Source organism: Harmonia axyridis, chromosome 7 (assembly GCF_914767665.1).
Source record: "Harmonia axyridis chromosome 7, icHarAxyr1.1, whole genome shotgun sequence".
NCBI classification, from domain to species: Eukaryota; Metazoa; Arthropoda; class Insecta; order Coleoptera; family Coccinellidae; genus Harmonia; species Harmonia axyridis.
The window spans coordinates 3,624,156-3,644,409 of record NC_059507.1 but is presented as its reverse complement, the minus strand read 5'-3'; the positions used below and the strand labels follow the sequence as shown (position 1 = coordinate 3,644,409).

The window sequence follows — 20,254 nt, the reverse complement described above, 5'->3', positions numbered from 1 at the left end:
CATTGATAAAAAACAGGTGCTTCGAAGAATTCAAGAAATTCAACAATAATTGTTGTATCTGACGAAATAATATGGAAAAATCAGGAATTCATGGTTAAGATTGTCCCAGAATCCTAAAAATACGTTTTTAACTAATTTGAAAGTCTCTTGGCCACAAATACATCAATGAAGTACTGATTACACATAGACTACTTTTTTTATGTGCTAGGCTACTTTGGCCATCTACTCAGTGAACCTTTTATTATCTATAAGACTCTATCAAATTTTATTAACCACCGCCAGTCATGCACAACATCCATTACCTTGCCAGGATTCGAACTCGATATCTTCGGCAGCACAGTCAACTATTCAGTCCACTGTGCTACCGAGGTAGTCATAGACTACTTAAGTAAATCTTTGTCTATGCTCTTTATCCTTCATACGTCCTTGACCTTACCCAACTTACCTTAGTAATAGAATATTCTATGTTCTAAGCTCCTTACCTTATCTATCACCTTGTGCAATTTACTTCTTTCATTTTGTTTTGTATTAATAATATGCTTAAAAAAGAACCGATATCTAAAGTAGCGAAGACGTTTAAACGAGGAGCAGCTGTTATATTCATCGCTGAACTCTTTGGGTTGGCTGTTTGCTACAAATATTGGGGCCAAGTGAATACTGACAGAGGTATTTCTAATGGAATGATCAAAACATCTGTATTTTATTTCATTATTGTTTCCACAGATTCCAGAAAATATCTTAGAGACAATTACCCATCGATATTGGAATCATATTATAAAGTGGGAGAATTTTTGGATTCGCAAAGTCGTATTCGCCAAATCGATATTGCCTACTGGAATGCTGAAAAAGGGAAATAAAGTTGATGGATCGTATAATTAAGTCAATATTTTGGCTAACATTGGGATCTGGTATGGGTTATGGATTATATGTTGCATTTACACCTTCAGAAGAATATGCTAAAAAATTAAAGAAGGTAAATGTTAAAAGGTTATGTAATAATCAACATTAAATGAATCAATATATATTTTCAGAGTTTATATATTGTATATAACCCTAGATAATTGATTGGAATTTATTTTACGAAATTTTTGAGTAATCTAATTAGATTAATTGTTTTTCAGGAATTCAACTTGTCTGTCGATGACAGATCTAAAAATCAAAAAATTTTAGATATATTAGAAGCATCAGCACAATCTGAGAAACCAATTTATCGTATGACAAAAGAAGAACTTGCCCAACTTAGTAAAAAAAGAGAATAATGGCCACTAAGGAACAAGATAAAATCAGTCTTATCTTCAAGAGGGATATTGAAAGGAAAGAAAATATAAAAAAACAAAAAGATATAAAAGAACTCAATTGTGCATCTAATGAAAAAATAGATTATTTCCATGAAGAATTCACAATGAAATGTTCAGAAATAGAAAATCTCTTGAGTCTTTCCTCAAATATTTCTCTTGGTAACTTAGCAGAACATTTTAATGTTATATTCAAAAATCTGTCATTATTGCAAAAGTATGTGGCTGATTCAAACTTATTTTTGAGATCATATGATATAAAAAAATGTAATGATATTCTTCACAATTTGAATGAAAAAACTAAGGAACTTGAAGATAACCTTCTACCTAAAAAAAGATTTGGGTTCAGAAATAAATCAAAATTAACAAATAAAACTGAAGAAAACCCATTACCAAGTAAAGATGTAACAGATTTTGCTGTTAAATCTTCAATACAACTGAATGATCATAACTCTATTGGATTTTCAAATAGATCAAATGAGGTGTTATGTCTGAAGGAATCTGATATTCACAAGAAAAATATTGATGTGTCCAATTCTTCGAATTGCACTGTTAAAATTTTAGGATCACCTTCTACTTTACATCTAAATACTTTGAAAAGCTGTACTGTTCTGTGCGGACCAGTATCTACATCTATATTCGCTTCAAATTGTGAAAATTGCACTTTGGTAATTGCTTGTCAGCAATTTAGATTACATAGTTCTAAACAACTAAAAATTTTTCTTCATGTCACAAGCCGAGCTATAATAGAAGATTGCAGTGAAATCTACGTTGCTCCTTATAAACTAAAATATGCAAAAATTGAAGAACATTTTAAAGAGTCAGGCCTGGATATTTCTTCAAATAACTGGCAAAGTATTGATGACTTTAATTGGTTAAAGGCCAATGAACACTCCCCAAATTGGAGTTTAATGGATGCAAATGATGCTGTAGAATGGACTGCTTGAACTGGATGAAGAATTTATCAAATTATCTTTCAATAATCAGATTTACATTTGAATATATTGCATTATTTTGTTTAGTTTACACAATCCTTGTTACATGAATTAGATAATTTTTACATTGTTATTGGTATAGAAATAAAATAATACTAACTATACTTGTTTTCTTTAAAGCATTACTGTGAAAGTTTTGTGTATTTTGAAATAATTAACAAAGTCACAATCGATACTTTTTGGGGGATAAATCCGTACATTTCCTCTCCATTTTTGTATTTGGTTATGTTGTGGCCTCTATACTTACTTGGACTTTAAATTGCTCACAAGTTCAATTTTGCTAATGTGTCTCTGAGAATATGTACCAATGTATTGAGACAAATTTTGTAACTCAAAAGTTTTGGGTACTGATGCACTAAATATGTTATGTAAAATATACAGTTTTAGGTCAATCGACTCTGGTAAAGAAATGAAGTATAAGGGTGAAGTGCTGTTAAGAGCATTCTTAGAACATTAATATTTTTATTATACGTATTCTAAGAGAACATTAGAGGTCAAGCGGATGCTTGTATTTTAGCTGGAGGTACAATTTTTCTTGAAATGTACCATTTTTATGCTTAACACATAACACAATGATTTGTTACTTACTATTAAAATAATAACTTTGTGCATCATTTTTCTTATTAAGGACTCAATTTAAAAGTCATTGATGAATTGCCCACAAGAATATTTCTGCTTACTTTGAACACGCCTTCAATACTTTGTGTTTCACACTTGAAAATTGTACACCAATACTCTTTTCTGAAAGACAGGTGTGGGTTTCTTTTGAATAAGCACAGTTTTTATAAGCACGTCATAAACTGACCTTTTGGGGTGGTTCTGCTGATTGTTTCACAATTGGATGTCACAAGCCGAGCTATAATTGAAGATTGCAGTGAAATCTACATTGCTCCTTATAAACTAAAATATGCAAAAATTGAAGAACATTTTAAAGAGTCAGGCCTGGATATTTCTTCAAATAATTGGCAAAGTATTGATGACTTTAATTGGTTAAAGGCCAATGAACACTCCCCAAATTGGAGTTTAATGGATGAAAATGATACTGTAGAATGGACTGCTTGAACTGGATGAAGAATTTATCAAATTATCTTTCAATAATCAGATTTACATTTGAATATATTGCATTATTTTGTTTGGTTTACACAATCCTTGTTACATGAATTAGATAATTTTTACATTGTTATTGGTATAGAAATAAAATAATACTAACTATACTTGTTTTCTTTCAAGCATTACTGTGAAAGTTTTGTGTATTTTGAAATAATTAACAAAGTCATAATTGATACTTTTCGAGGGATAAATCCGTACATTTCTTATGCATTTTTGTATTTGCTTATGTAGTGGCCTCTATACTTACTTGGACTTTAAATTGCTCACAAGTTCAATTTTGCTAATGTGTCTCTGAGAATATGTAACAATTTATTGAGACAAATTTTGTAACTCCAAAGTTTTGGGTACTGCTGCACTAAAAATGTTATGTAAAATATAGAGTTTTAGGTCAATCGACTCTGGCAAAGAAATGAAGTATAAGGGTGAAGTGCTGTTAAGAGCATTCTTAGAACATTAATATTTTTATTATATATATTCTAAGAGAACATTAGATTTCAAACGGATGCTTGTATTTCAGCTGGAGGTTCAATTTTCCTTGAAATGTACCATTTTTAAGCTTAACACAATGAATTGTTACTTCTATTAAAATAATAACTCTGAGCAGCCTTTATCTTATTAAGGACTCAATTTAAAAGGGAATGATGAATTGCCCACAAGAATATTTCTGCTTACTTTGAAAACACCTTCAATACTTTGTGTTTCACACTTCAAAATTGTACACCAATACTCTTTTCTAAAAGACAGGTGTGGGTTTCTTTTGAATAAGCACAGTTTTTATAAGCACGTCATAAACTGACCTTTTGGGGTGGTCCTGCTGATTGTTTCACAATTTGATGTCACAAGCCGAGCTATAATTGAAGATTGCAGTGAAATCTACATTACTCCTTATAAAATATGCAAAGATTGAAGAACATTTTAAAGAGTCAGGCCTGGATATTTCTTCAAATAACTGGCAAAGTATTGACGACTTTAATTGGTTGAAGGCCAATGAACTCCCCAAATTGGAGTTTAATGGATGAAAATGATGCTGTAGAATGGACTGCTTGAACTGGATGAAGAATTTATCAAATTATTCTTCAATAATCAGATTTACATTTGAATATATTGCATTATTTTGTTTGGTTTACACAATCCTTGTTACATGAATTAGATAATTTTTACATTGTTATTGGTATAGAAATAAAATAATACTAACTATACTTGTTTTCTTTCAAGCATTACTGTGAAAGTTTTGTGTATTTTGAAATAATTAACAAAGTCACAATCAATACATTTTGGGGGATGAATGCGTACATTTCCTCTCCATTTTTGTATTTGCTTATGCTGTGGCCTCTATATACTTACTTGGACTTTGAATTGCTCACAAGTTCAATTTTGCTAATGTGTCTCTGAGAGTATGTAACAATGTATTGAGACGAATTTTGCAACTCAAAAGTTTTGGGTACTGATGCCCTAAAAATGTTATGTAAAATATACAGTTTTAGGTCAATCGACTCTGGTAAAGAAATGAAGAATAAGGGTGAAGTGCTGTTATGAGCATTCTTAGAACATTAATATTTTTATTATACATATTCTAAGAGAACATTAGACGTCAAACGGATGCTTGTATTTTAGCTGAAGGTGCATTTTCCTTGAAATGTACCATTTTTATGCTTAACACAATCAATTGTTACTTACTATTAAAATAATAACTTTGAGCACCTTTTTTCTTATTAAGGACTCAATTTAAAAGTGAATGATGAATTGCCCACAAATATATTTCTGCTTACTTTGAAAACACCTTCAATACTTTGTGTTTCACACTTGAAAATTGTACACCAATACTCTCTTCTAAAAGACAGGTGTGGGTTTCTTTTGAACAAGCACGTCCTTTTGGGGTGTTACTGCTGATTGTTCAACAGTTTCACAATTTGACGAGGGAAGATTTTCATTAAAACACTTCTTGTAATTGAAAATTTAATAAAATATACAGTACAAAAATCAGTTTCAAATTTAATCCTTAAAAAAAATGAGCAATAAGTTTCGCTAAAATCACATTTTTTGGGAGTTTGAATCTAAAAGCATCAATATTTTTGAATAAATGTGATCCCTCCGAGTTATGATTTAAGATGATATGAAAATTTGATGATTCATGAATACTTCAAGACCTTGTTTCTAATATGTTACAATTTTGAAAAAATGTTAGTTTGAATGATATTGGACCTTAAAAATGAATACCCTGCATTTATATAAATATAAATGATTAAAAGAAATATGCACTAGGAAATTCAAAAATAATACTAATTGAAAAACTGATTTCATCCGTATTACACTGGCAAGTTACTAATTTATGTTGAATAAATAATTAATGAAATGAAAAGAGAACCGAGATATGAAAACTCATGTGTTCTCATAAGCATGCAAAGCTTCAAAGCTTTATTACCTACGACTAAATACTATGACTATGTACATACACTCAAAATGGTTAGAATAATGTAAACTACCTAGTTTTTGGTATTATATAACTCAAAAAGCTCGTCAAAAATAAATATTTTGTATAAGATAAAAAACGAGATCATATATACCAGTCACAATACGAAAATAATCTCATGAGATGCAGTCTTAACATTCTCAATTCTAAAATGATGAACATTTCAGATAAACCAATGATAGAAGGTTTTTCTAAATGATTTTTTTCCAAAGAAATTGACGTAAAGATAAGTTAGAAAGCAGAAATAGAAAAGAATAACACTTGTGGACAGTTAAAATTTCGAAAAGAACCTAAAACTAAATTTACACAATGTCACAACAGAATTATATACAGGGAACTGAAGAACAATTAAGAGGGGCACTACAGGGATATCAAAAAGCGTTAGAGATACAGGGTGGCTTAAATTACAAAAAGTTGGGTTATTAAGGGATAAGTGTGTTGGTGTTAACAAATCAGGAATATCTCCATTGGTTCCAGAGATATTTCGAAAAAAAAACTGAAAATCGATATTCACTTACGAATTCAATTGTGTATCACATTCTACAAAAATATCAAGTCTAGGTACGCAAAATTTGAAGAGTTGTTATGTGAAATCATCACTTGACTATCGCGTCTCTGAAACAATGGAAAACAGAAGAAATCTGAAGACACCATTAGTATCTCTATATTGGATAATGGCTATAAATCAAATTTCGTGAAGTTATCTCCGAAAATAAATGAACTACACAAAAAAAAATAAGAAAATCTCAATTTTCAGTTTTTTCGAGATATTTCAGGAACTAACGGAGATATTTAGGATCTGTTAACACCAACACACTAATCCCTAAATAACGCAACTTTTTTGTGATTTAAGCCACCCTGTACCTCTAACGGTTTTCGATATACCTGTAGTGGCCCTCTAAACAGTTCTAACCCTGTATAATCCATTTGATGAATGATTAGGATTTTATTATTCACCTTTTATATTTAAAAGCTGAAGTAAACACACTCATTTCCATAAGATTTTTTTTAATCACCGTTTCACACTAGTTTCGAAAAAAACTATAGCCGATAGTAGCATAGATTGGAATTACTGGTGGAGGTAGTATTTTTTTTTAATTCAGTAGTTTTTTTGACATCTTAGTTGCCTAAATTTGTTAAAAATGAAGTGGACAAAAGTGTGGTTATTTCAGCTTCAAAGTCTGTACTTAACGAATTCGATTCATTCAGCACACAGGTTCGTCCAATGAAAACTTTAAGTAGAGGCTCCAGGCTCATCAAATGAAATGAGCTAACCTGCTTCAGGCCGTCGTACAACAAATATCAATAATATTCAAAATACACAAACACTATACAAATATAAAAGTTATGTAAATATCAAATGGTAGTCAGACCTTAATCTAAAGCTGCATAAGCGGGAACAATATTCTTTGTCATCCAATAGTCGCATTCTGGGTAAGTGGAATTCGGTAGAACGTCTTGTCCGACGATTAAAACCTTATGACCGATATTTTGCTGTTTGATCTTGCCATGCCAGACAAAGTGATAGAACAAACCTTGCATAGCAGACACGTATCTTCGTTGGGCCGGTGTTTTGGGCTCGTACCTTCCCAATATCGCATCGATATCAGATTCAATATCAGCAACGTCTTCTTCGCCTCTAGTTTGTGTAACAACGTAAAATGGAACTTTACGCATGAGGCTTGAAATCGAAAGTAAGGGACAAACGATGCGTATATCGGATATGATGGTGCTCAAACCTTTGTAATTCATCGGGTACATGTTGAAAATTTCATGAGTCAAGTTTTTAGTTGCCAAAACGGACATATTAATATGTTCTTTCACCAAAAATTCCGTCCATTCTTTATTTCTCAGTAGTAATTTTTCAGAATGAGCAGCGTGGGCTGTAGACCCTATCACCAGTTGTATTTTCAAGTCTTCGTTAGCTAAAACGGTAGCCGGGTGTTCCTGTAAAATATCTCCGTCCAAAACCAGCCATTCATGGAGTTTGCTTGGATCTTCTTCTGGATGCGGTAGATCAGGCTGTGGCTTTCTCCAAGTGTCTTCAACTGCGTTCAGCAACTTTTCAGCATCGGCATTACGTAAACATTCAACATCTTCACATTGAATTACTTCGAGGAATTTTCTATTTTGATTTTCGGCATCGCTTCTTGATTTTTTAGGATAGACTGCACTGCCGGAAGATGCCCAAGCCCTAGTGAAATATTCTTGAGGTTTCCTTATTGTTGCTAGAGAAGTGACTAAAGTGGCTCCCGCTCTATATCCAAACAATGTTACCGAACTTGGATCGCCTCCAAAATGTTCGATGTTCAGCTGCACCCATTTTAATGCCTCTAAAATGTCGGATAAACCATAGTTTCCGGATCGGTGGGGGTACTCATCCTTGCTCAAAATATCAAGAGCCAGAAAACCCAGAACGCCCAGTCTGAAGTTGGGACGAACGAATACAACATCCTTGCATCTAGCATATCTAGCCGAAGGTCTCATTTTACCAGGAGAGTCTCCATGCAAGCTTTCTGCACCGATCTGTACAACCACTGGTAAAGGATTATCGTAGCGAACATAGGGCGTTATCACATCAAGAGTAAGACAGTCTTCCGAACCACTTATGGATCCATTACTATGAATCTGAAGACAGGTGTCAGATGAATTATGAGCCAAAAATGTTCCATTCCAACAATGATTTATGTTGTTGAGGGGTTGCGCGTATTTGAACCTAAGATCTCCTACAGGTGGCCGGGCGTATGGGATTCCTCTAAAAGTAACTGCACTGTCCTCTATTATACTGTAGAAGGAGAAAAAAAAATGAGAAAAGCGTTGTGATCACCAAAAGCTGGGCTTCCACATTTCATGAACAAGGATCATTGCAGAAAACAGACAAAGTCCTAACGTAAGAAAATGAATACAAATTGAATTACTCAATATCCCCAAAACGATATACTTTCGAATAGCATTAAATTGAAATGATTTTTTTTCAAATAAAAAACAAATAAACTCAGCTTACCCTTCAACTTTACCACAACTAGTCACAGTCTCTACCAACTTGCCATTTTTTAGTTGGGGTCCACAAAAGGAAACATCTACAAAGGATATTATTAATACACAAATCGTGGCACCACCGAATATCAATATAGACCAAAATACCCCTGAAAAGAAAAACAACATTAAATAAAGATAATCATAATATAATTTAATTGATAGAACTTACTGAGAGCAAATAAATGGGTCCTCACAAACTGTCTATACCTGGAAACCTCCTTTACTTGTTGCTTTTCAACATCCTTTTCCTCGCCCTTTAATTTTTCTTCAGTGCTTTTTTCTTCTAAGGTTTCCATTGAAGCAAGTCCTGCTTGCGCTTGGTTGTCTAAATTATCAGAATCTTTTTTTAAACCTGGAAGTACAGTTCCAATAGAAAGCCTATTCAAAAGGGATTTTTTTCCCTTGGTTGGTGTGGACTCGCCTACAAAAAGTTTTGGGTACAATATTTCCCATGAAAAGTTTCAACAATTTCTTTACCATCATCATCGGTTAAAAGTTTAGATTTTCTAAAAGGATTTGGTAGTTTCACCATTCTTGGTAAGGTTCCTTCTTTTTGATCATCTTTTGTTTTGTCTTTTTGATCAATGAGGTCAATCTCTTCTTGTTCATTTTGATCGTTGTCATCCTGTAGTGGAAATGGTAAATAAGTTATATGCATATTAGTTATTTAATTTCTTATTAAACCAGTTGCTGAGTTAACTTAATATACAATTCATTTTTAAAATCAACTCACCTTGCATTTCTCCTTTGATTTACTCCTAGTAAAGAATCCAGGCATTTGGATGCCACCAATAGGAATTTTTTTTGGTTTCACTTCCATTCCTTCTTTGTTATCAGTTTTAATTTTCTTTTCTTTATTTTCCACATTCATGATTTGTTCCATTTCTTCCGCCTCAATTTTCTTTTTGTCTTCGCTTTTATTTTCTGTATCCTTGTCGTTCTCACTCATATCTGAATAAAAATAATTAAACATCTTTTTATAGAATTTCTTATAAGAATGATCTATTAGGTATGATTGATAATATTCAAAATTTGTATTATATAAAATTGAATATTTTTCGGGCATCCTCATATGATTTATTCTACATTCAACAAAATAAAAAACAAAAGGATCAATAAAAAAAAAATCTAGAATTCACAATGGGCGAGTCAGAAGAGGGTAACGGTTTTTACTAAAAATATAAAAGTACTCACTATTATATCAAAAGTTCAATAAAAAAATAAAATGTATCTCTTCGTTCAAATGTATATATAATAAAGCAGCTCAATAATATAAATTATGAGAAATACTTAGATTTATCAACGTAGTTTAGCTTTAGCAACACTTGCGTTCACGGCTCATTCATTCCAAACAAAACCAATGATCATTAACCATAGAATAAATTGAATCGATTTTCTGATCAGGTCCACCACCCCGATAAAATCAAACTTGTTAAATTTTTGTTAACAGATAAGCTTTTACCAGGTTATTATGACTTGTATTTTTACGCACATTCAATTTTATTGTGAATCATAATATGGTTTTGACTCATGATTATCCTGATTTTACAATTTCTCTTTAGATGCATTTTTGAAAAGGAACGTCACTGATATGTCATGTGTCACAACTCACAATTGAAAAATATCCCCCATTTTTGGTGCGTCTGATAAATTGTTTTGGTTTATTGTTGTATGTCATTTATACACAATAAATATCACATTTATTAGGAATTAGGATGAAATTATGTGTAACACCATTTTACCAAGACTGATTAAACAAGGGTAAGTATGTGTTATGTTGATTGTCGATATTCAATTCTTATTATCCTCCCAAAGTGCGTTAGGGATTTTTTATTAATTTTGTTGGTGTGATGTGAATTTGACAATTCTTCAAGTGATTAACGGTAAATACACAACTATTGCTGATTATTTGAATTTGTAATTTGTGTAAGTTGTCTATGGAATTCAGTTCTTAATAAGTTATAATATGTCTCAAACGACGAATATTTCTTCAACTGCATCAGATGAAACAGCTTCGAAAAATAATCTGATAGAAAAAATTCTGCATCAGGGACAAAGACTGAGAAATGCAATGGTTCAGTCGATTTTAGATCATGATCCTTTTAATACTGACATATTCAATGATTACAATATAAATAGCCATGTTCCCTCTAGGTTACGCAAAAAAATTCCTTCACAGTGTAGTAGTTTGGATAATGATCTTCAAGATATTGAAAAGCAAAAGATTCAATTATTTTTAAAAGGTGAATCGATGAATAAACAAGATCAAGTTGAGGCTCTTGAAACATTGAGATCTATGTCTAGTGAAAATTTATGTAAAACTGCAAATGAAACATTTCTTTCAAAATGTGTTTGTGCAACATGTCTGAAATATGAAAAAGGGGATCTGAGTTGTGATCTGAAGAGATTCAAAAAACAGATCTGCATTAATGAGAAGGAAGAAAAGGATAAAGACGAAATATCCCCAAAAGTTCATAATGAAAATGAAATAATTAAATATCTGAAATATGTAGATTGTATGCAAATTTCGATACATGATTTAATATTGAATGATACAGGAAATAAAAAAGTAAATTCATATGTTACTGCTGATAAAAAAATGTTAGCTGGGGGAAGTCAAACATTTTTTATAGAATATGAGTTACCTTTTATTTTGTCAGTATCTACATCAGGAAAAAAAGTTAGAAAATCAGTCACCAGTGTTAGTCATAATAATTTTGTTAGAATTTGTGCAAGAAGGATATCTACTGAAGGTAACAGATCTGAAATTTATTTCAAATAACTTCAATTGAAGCTGGAATCCAATAAATATTTACCTTAAAATATCTTTCAGCTGTTCATTTCAAACATACTTCTGTGCATAATATAAAAAATGTGGACCAAATAAGTTTAGGAAGAATAAAATTGAAATTTCAAATAACATGCCGAACAATGAGACAAAAAAATGTAGTGCCGTTAGGGTATGTGGTATTCAATTTTGCAAAATTTGAATTATCACCCACTTTAACCTGTATAGAAGAACTACCTGTTAACTTTGATGATACAGTGCCTATTGTGCTTGGAAAATTGCATGTCACAGTGCAGATGGGATATGGGAGGCTTTATTTTGGAAATGAACTCTTAGGTAAAATTCCAACAAAAAAAAAGTTTGCAATAGGTATCAATTGTTTGAAATGTCAAATACATATCCACAAAAACAAAAACATTATAATTGTTTCAATGGTATGGCATTGGTATGATATTGGGACTTGCCAAGTTCAACAACATATTTAGTTAATATACATTTTCAGCTTGTTTTGAGAGAAGTCAAAATAGTTTGCAAATACCTGATATAGAGGAGAGGACAGAAAGTGTCTCGAAAAAAACTATTAGTCATAATGTGAAAGAAAATGAAGAATTAGTTGAAAAAGAAAATATTTCATTGAAGTCAAGATCTGAACCCAAAATCAATGATCAATTAGTAGAATCACAGCCAATTACTGAAAAAACCAAAAAAATTTCAACATTTAACACTGTGAGTTTTATGAAGAGCAATTAATTTATTGTCAATTTTAACATTATATCAAGTTATTGAATTTTTATTTTAATATTAATTTATTCTAATATTATCAATAAATTTTATATTACTGTAGTGTATTAATTATCATCAAGAAATTTTCATTTCTATAATATATTAGTTTTTAGAAAACTATTCTTTTTGGATTCATATATATACCAGAAGCTCTGTATTCGAAAGCTGATATAAACTCATTTATTACATGCAGACCTTTTTGTCAGGAAGATAATTGTTATAGTGAATTATTGAGGAATGAATCAAAACCTATTTTCAACTTTTGTCAGGTAATATTCAACTTCCTGAAATAAAATAGACAGTTTATGGCTATGTATGATTTGTAGTTAATTCCTTTGATTTACAATGAAGAATTGCTGCAACGATTCAGGGAAAATTTTATGGTTGTTGAGTTTTGGGAGAAATTTGAAACGAAAAATATTCTTCTTGGCCTTACCAAACTACCATTGACCCAATTTTATCTCACATATCGAAATCCTGAAATAACCAAATATTTATTGAGTAATGAGGTGAGCCAAATCCCACAATTAATTCACAAAGTGTATGAAAATACTGTATTTTAGGCTCACAATTTTTTTTCTTAATTTTTAGTTACCAGTAATATCATCTGATGGTTGGGAAACCATAACTAATCCTTACACTGAAGAGTTCATTGGACAAGTTCAGGTACTGTTAGCACTTGGAACCGAACAACAAATACATAATTTGCAGATAAGTAGAGGCTTCAAAACAGATTTGGTGCAAGCTAAATTGCAAACTCCATTAGAAAAGAATAAAGAACAAATTTCAAAACACAAATCTACAGTAGAGAAAACTACTACTGTTAAAAAGAAGAATTTTCAACCTAGTTTAGCTGAAAGGACAATTTTCAAAAGTGTTTTGAAACCCAGCATCGATAATTCTGATAAAAATCTTAAGAAAAGCACCACTGATCAATCTGTGCAGTTCGATTCTGAAATGGATTTGGAAGTGCCTACCTTGGAAAAAGAAATTGAATCTAATGGCAAGTTAGAACAAATATTAACCCATTTGATAACAATGAAAAATCAACAACAAGAGGTCCTAAAAGGAATAAGAAAGGATGCAGATGAGGGTAATAAATCAAAGTCTGATGAGCCTGTGGAAATCAAAAGCAATGAAGATTCACCAAAAGGTCAAAGAAATCCTGTGGAGAATCTCATTAATTCTCCTGAAGCATCTCCTTCTGCTGCATCAAATACGAATGATATGCAATATCAAAATATGTCTCCTTTAGTGAGGAGTACATCAGATCTCCTAAGCAGCCTTCAAGCGGCTTTGTCTATACCCCCACCTATGAGGCAGTCTCCCCAAAGTGAACAACAATCCTTACAACAGTGCGTCATCGATCGAAAATCAAAAAAAATACCTGGTTCTTTGAAAGTGCACATTGAAATCAATCAGGCCATGCATTTGCCAATTCGTAAAAAATGTAAGGCCAAAAGAAATAAGGGAAAACCAACGAAATTAGATGATAATATTAAACCAAGTTCATATGTTACGTTTGAAACGATGCCCGGACTGGATTTGAAAATGACACCATTGGTACAAAAATCAACAAATCCCCAATGGAATTATAAATGCGATGTTATTTTACCTTCAATCCTCCTAATGAACGTAAGTGCTTCATTAAGAATTGGTAAAACTTTAATTACATCTTATTCATCAAATTATTACACATAAAATTTTATTTCTCTAATTCTGTGGCAAATTTGTTCATTCTGCCATACCTTGTAGAACAAAATCGTGCGGGAATGTCTCAGTTTCACATAGATTTTATGGGTATATTTCATTCTCATATGTTGGTGCTTGGAACTCTCCTGTCAAGGAGATCTATTATCTCTCAAATTTGTGATACATAAAACAGTTCTGCCAATCACCATTTTTTAAACCATTCCATAATTTTTTTTATTTTTACTAATGCTTTTATGAAACTTTGTTAGAAATTATAAAGGGGTGTTTGAGATATGTTATTTGACTTGTTTAATAATTAAACAATAATTGTTTTGTGAATAATGGTTTTAACGTCTGCGTGTTGATATATGAAATTAATTTCACGGCATTCAGACAATTTTTCAATTCTAGAAAAAGTACCTTCCCGAGCGGGTCTCGAACCCGTAACCTCCGAATAACTAGTCCGATGCCCTAACCACTAAGCCACCGAGAAAGCTGAAGATTCTCCGCAACGAGGAACCACTAATCCCAGAATCGAGTGTTAGTATACTTTCAACTTTCTTCAACCCTTGGGGCATACTAACACTCGGTTCTGGGATTAGTGGTTCCTCCTTGCGGAGAATCTTCAGCTTCCTCGGTGGCTTAGTGCTTAGGGCGTCGGACTAGTTATTCGGAATTTGCGGGTTCGAGACCCGCTCGGGGAGGTACTTTTTCCAGAATTGAAAAAATTGTCTGAATGCCGTGAAATTAATTTCATATAATTGTTTTGTGTTTCAGAATAAGAAACGTTTGATTTTCAAAGTTTGGAGGAAATCAACTAACACAAATATGGTGCCAAATCTACAAACCGATTCAATCATTGGATTTGCTGCAGTTGATTTAACGGTTCTGTTATCAGGATTACCAAGTATTAAAGGATGGTTTAATATAATAGATCTCTCTTCCAAATGCAATGGACAAATTAATGTGAGCAAATTTATCTTCTAATATATAAAATTCTTCTGTCACGGGGTGCGTAATCGAACTCCTCCGAAACGGCTCGACCGATTTTCGTGATCCTTAGCGAGGATATTAGTCAGGGGGAGAATCGGACAACATCTATTTTTCATCCCCATAAATGTTATGGGTGGTCCACCCCTTAATTTTTTTTTTTTATTTTTCAGACAAAATTTTTTGTTTTTATTTTTTTATGATACATCATACAATAATACATGCAACCCTAAATTTTCACCCCTCTACGATCAACCCTTATTTTTTATTTGGTAATTAAAAAGTTTTATTTTTTTTGCAAGATTTTTTTTTTATTTTGTCATGACTTATAATGAAAAATCTCATATGACTCTCAATTTTTCACCCCTCTACGTTCAACCCCTATTTTTTATTTGTTAATTATAAGCTTTAATTTTTTGGCAAAAATTTTTTTTTATTCTATCATGACTTTAAATGAAAAATCTCATATTACTCTCAATTTTCACCCCTCTACGATCAACCCCTATTTTTTTTGTGAATTATAAACTTTAATTTTTTGGTAAAAATTTTTTTTTTATTCTGTCGACTTAAAAAAAAATCTGATTATACTCTCAATTTTTCATCCCTCTACGATTAACCACTTTTTTTTATTTGTTAATTATAAACTTCAATTTTTTTGGTAAGGATTATTTTTAATTTGTCATGACAGAATAAAAAATTTCATATCTCTCTCAATTTTCACTCTTATACGATCAACCCCTATTTTTAAATCCCGATTTTTATCGTTTTTAATCTATCCACAGATCCGCAATAAGGTTGCAAGATGGCAATCTATATATATAAAAATGAATCCCTGTTTCCCTTGGCCACGGCATCACGCGTGAATGGCTGGATCGATGTCACTAATTATTTTTTTTGTTGTATTTGTTATTATTAGGAAAAGGTTCTTATGTAAGAAAAAAATACGAAAGTTGCATAATTCACGTAGTTGACATTGAAACAAAGAAACGTAGTTTATAATGCTCTTTGCGCATACATCAGTCAGAGCCGCCTCAGTGGCTTGTTCGACAGAGACCACGACTGCGGCACCGAAGGTCCGGGTTCGAATCTCAGTGAGGGCATGGATGTTTAGCGGTTCATCAAGTCTTTGAGAAAAAATAAAATTATATGTTGTAATAAGGATGATTGCGAGTGTGAATTACATGTAATACATGTGGGAAAATTAGGAGAAACCCAACAAATTTGTGACTGGGTACATAACCAAAGGTTGAGCCCAACAAGCGAGAATGAATGAATATCGGTCGGAGTTGGTCTGTGGTCGGCGTTGGTCTGTGGTCGGAGTTATAATAACAAGATACCTACATAATTCATTTACCATTTCTTAGTGTATTTTTCACATTGGTTTTTACAGGATAATTTGTAGTGTGTGTTTTTTTCTGAAGTGTTTGTTCAACAAGGGTAGTCAAATTAATATAGTGTTGGAAAATTGATAGACCATTTTCATACTTTTACAAAAGAATAGGTACTATAGTTTTTTTTATTTTCAGTTGAATTTTTGTTTCTGAAAATACCGGCAATTAGACGTACAAACTCAAGTCGCAGAACCCGTAATGCTGCAACTCAAAGAAATACAAGAGCAAGTCAAACTGATGAGCAACGTGAAACGCGGAATGAAGTTGAACGGAATCGATGGAACCGGTACCAACAAAATATAAGTGTTGTGTTCAACCCCTATAGAGCTGCATTTAATTATAACAGAGAAATTGACTACAGTACACTGCATATCGTTGCTATAGGACCAATGAACGTTGTTTTTCAATATTGCAAGGCATTTGAGTTTAAAAATGAAATCTTGAAAATTCATGTTTTTCACATGGCCAGTTATATGTCGTCTGTTCCAGTGTCGGAATACCAACAACACTATTTCTATACGCGCCAGAAAATAAAACGAAGAATATTGTGCATCATAAAGCATAAGAATAATAAACACTTTATTTTTGGAATAATTTTGATTTATTAATATCCCAACAGCAATACTTAATAAAGAAATTAACTCAATTCAGATAAAAAGGTAACAGATATTCCTTGATTATAGGGCGGTACGAAGTTCGCTGGGTCAGCTAGTATTTATATATTACAGTATGCTATTCGACCGTAAAAATATTGTCCTATTTATTGATATCATCATAGATTTGAGTTTTTAAGGAATACTAACTAATTATAAGTTTTATCAATATTATTCTTATTGCAGATACATGTCACACCACTCGAAGATTTAGCGGTATTCAAAATGCATAATACTGCTAGTCACATGCCTTCTAACTTCAATGAGAACATAAATTCTTCTTGTCCAGAGATTCCAACTTTAACGCCACAATCTAATGACAATAATAACATGCATGGAGATGAAGGAGATGGTGAACTTTTGAGTAGAGCTCTGAAAAGAAAGTTTGCAGAATTGGACGAAATAACTCAGCGACTTCGTTTACGATTATCCCATGTAACAAACGATGAAACAGAAGATGTTGACGATGGGATTGCTGAACAATTCGAAAGAGATATAAATACTTTATCCATAGAGGAGGATTTCGATATGATTAATTTTGAACAAGAGACAGGTGACACTCCTCAGCTTACTGATCTATTGAGAATAGAATGCTCTAGTGATTCCAGCAGTGAACGAGCAAGTGTGCAAAATGCTCTATGTATTTCAACAGATACAGGAAATGCTAACGAATGTGTTGAGGAAAGCTTGGACATGTTAGACCGCCAACTTCTTATCGGAAAACATAGGATTGATACTTTGTTGGGAAAGCTTAGTCTGATCTCCGGTGATGTAAATAGCTCCAGGCACATCTCAGGATGTTCAGGATCTAATTGCGAAGAATCAGCAAATATTGATACTGAAGCAATTTTGAAAGATCTGAATCGTAACTCGCGTCCAAACATTAACGCTAGTATGTCTTATAATAAAGAGATGTTCCAGCAAATCTACGAATACCCAGGAAATGAAGATGAGACAGATAGTAATATTTCTTGTAATACTAGTGTTATATCCCATTTAGAGGATTCTAGACCTGCACCTGATGGAGAAGGTACTTTTTCAGAAGATAGAAATAAAGTTAAAAACTTTTAGATTCTAAAATACTAGAATCAAATGATTGTCTATAAGTTATTTTTATTATTGAATGATTTTATTTATATTGATGTATTTATGCTTGTTAGTCTTCATAAGATTTAACAATATGTGATTACAAGGTATTTAATTTCATTAAAATTGGAATTTTTTACTCTAGACATTTAAGCTTTATTATTTGTTAAGTGAAGTATTTTAGGGTTTTGGAATTAACTGGTTTAATTTCTGAATCTTATTTTAAATTATAAATAATCTGGATGTTTTTTAACTCTTGTAAAAAAATGTTTTTGGCAATAAATTATTTTTACTCGATTAATAGATAAAAAATTACATAAATTTACTTGTCTTTCATTTATTGTGTCATACTTTGAGTTCATTAGACCTATTAGAAAACTAATTGGGCTTTGTTACAGTGTTTGATCGATACTGTAGGCATAGTACTGTCAATTGTCTTCTAACTTTTAGAAGCACTAAGTTTTTTAAAGATTTCGGAGGCATAACATTTTTTGGAATTAATTTTAACACCCTGTTTATACAAAAAAATAAAGAGCTACAGTGCTGGACTGGTAAGTGACAAGTCATGGCTACATCATTTCACTTCGGAGTCCAATCGCCAGTCAGCTATGTGGACTGCACACGGTGAACAGAATTCAAAGCGAGGAAAAACAACAGTCAGCTGGCAAGGTTATGGCATCACTATTCTGGGTTGCGCAAGGTATAATATTCGTTGATTACCTCCAAAAGGGCCAGACCATTAACAGCGATTATTATAAGCGGTATTGGATTGTTTAAAGAATGAAATCGTTAAAAAACGGCCCCATTTGAAGAAAAAAAAAAGTGCTGTTTCATCAAGACAATGCGCTGTGTCACAAATCAATGAAAATAATGGCAAAATTGCATGAATTGGGCTTCGAATTGCTTCTGCATCCACCGTATTCGCCAGATCTGGCCCCCAGCGATTTTTTCCTGTTCCCAGACCCCAAAAGAATGCTCGCTGGAAAGAAATATAGCGCCAATTAACAAGAAATCGCCTAAACTGAGGCCTATTTTGAAGCGAAATCGAATTTTGTCAAAAAAAATGTATTTTACTATGGTAGACCGGGGACTTTTCAATTGACTTGTTAGATGTTCTCATCAGGATCGAGTTACTGGGAATCCAGCAAAGATATTCATAAGCAGCGTCAAATTGTCATATAAAGGGTGTTTTTTTTTAGAGCTATAGAACTTTATATTGCAATAAAACAACGATGGATTATTCGATTGACATGAATTTTATTCATCCGCAAGATAATCTTGTGGCATTACATTTTAAATATGATTTCTGGCATATCACCGCCACGGCTGGCTCGGATGTAGTCCAATCTGGACGTCCAATTTTCTATGACTTTTTCCAACATTTGTGGCCGTATATCGGCAATAACACGGCGAATGTTGTCTTCCAAATGGTCAAGGGTTTGTGGCTTATCCGCATAGACCAATGACTTCACATAACCCCACAGAAGTAGTTTAGCGGTGTTAAATCACAAGATCTTGGAGGCCAATTCACAGGTCCAAAACGTGAAATTAGGCGGTCACCAAACATGTGTTTCAATGAATCGATTGTGGCACGAGCTGTGTGACATGTTGCGCCGTCTTTTTGGAACCACAGCTCCTGGACATCATGGTTGTTCAATTCAGGAATGAAAAAGTTAGTAATCATGGCTCTATACCGATCACCATTGACTGTAACGTTCTAGCCATCATCTTTTTTGAAGAAGTACGGACCAATGATTCCACCAGCCCATAAAGCGCACCAAACAGTCAGTTTGTAACGGTGTTTCGACATACACTTTTGAGGATTAGCTTCACTCCAAATGCGGCAGTTTTGTTTGTTGACGTAGCCATTCAACCAGAAGTGCGCTTCATCGCTAATGGACGTAGTGCGCGATACGTATTCCGCACAGAACCATTATTTTCGAAATAAAATTGCACTATTTG

At 32.6% G+C, this 20,254-nt stretch overlaps 3 protein-coding genes across 5 annotated transcripts; 2 read left to right on the top strand and 1 right to left on the bottom strand.

Annotated features, from left to right (window-relative positions):
* The first annotated feature begins 1,123 nt into the window (after positions 1-1,123).
* LOC123684411 (tubulin-specific chaperone C) lies at positions 1,124-3,502 on the top strand. Of its 2 annotated transcripts, XM_045623662.1 has the most exons (2): positions 1,124-2,023; positions 3,134-3,502. In XM_045623662.1, exons 1-2 carry the CDS (start codon positions 1,259-1,261, stop codon positions 3,350-3,352), a joined length of 984 nt encoding a protein of 327 aa, XP_045479618.1. In that variant the 5' UTR covers positions 1,124-1,258; the 3' UTR covers positions 3,353-3,502. The 2 variants fall into 2 exon arrangements, with proteins under 2 accessions (XP_045479618.1, XP_045479617.1); XM_045623661.1 differs by lacking the exon at positions 3,134-3,502 and having other exon boundaries at positions 1,124-2,394.
* Positions 3,503-6,518: 3,016 nt separating this feature from the next.
* LOC123685495 (neurotactin) lies at positions 6,519-10,327 on the bottom strand. The gene is made up of 6 exons (XM_045625214.1): positions 10,104-10,327; positions 9,643-9,860; positions 9,387-9,534; positions 9,079-9,330; positions 8,875-9,016; positions 6,519-8,655 (listed from the first exon to the last, which is right to left on the bottom strand). Exons 2-6 carry the CDS (start codon positions 9,856-9,858, stop codon positions 7,245-7,247), a joined length of 2,169 nt encoding a protein of 722 aa, XP_045481170.1. The 5' UTR covers positions 9,859-9,860; positions 10,104-10,327; the 3' UTR covers positions 6,519-7,244.
* A 417-nt stretch (positions 10,328-10,744) lies between these two features.
* Positions 10,745-18,613, top strand: LOC123685494 (C2 domain-containing protein 3). 2 transcript variants are annotated; one of them, XM_045625212.1, is made up of 8 exons: positions 10,751-11,662; positions 11,743-12,033; positions 12,200-12,423; positions 12,594-12,749; positions 12,807-12,989; positions 13,072-14,115; positions 14,950-15,138; positions 17,393-18,613. In XM_045625212.1, exons 1-8 carry the CDS (start codon positions 10,876-10,878, stop codon positions 18,275-18,277), a joined length of 3,759 nt encoding a protein of 1,252 aa, XP_045481168.1. In that variant the 5' UTR covers positions 10,751-10,875; the 3' UTR covers positions 18,278-18,613. The 2 variants fall into 2 exon arrangements, with proteins under 2 accessions (XP_045481169.1, XP_045481168.1); XM_045625213.1 differs by lacking the exon at positions 14,950-15,138 and having other exon boundaries at positions 10,745-11,662.
* Positions 18,614-20,254: the final 1,641 nt, after the last annotated feature.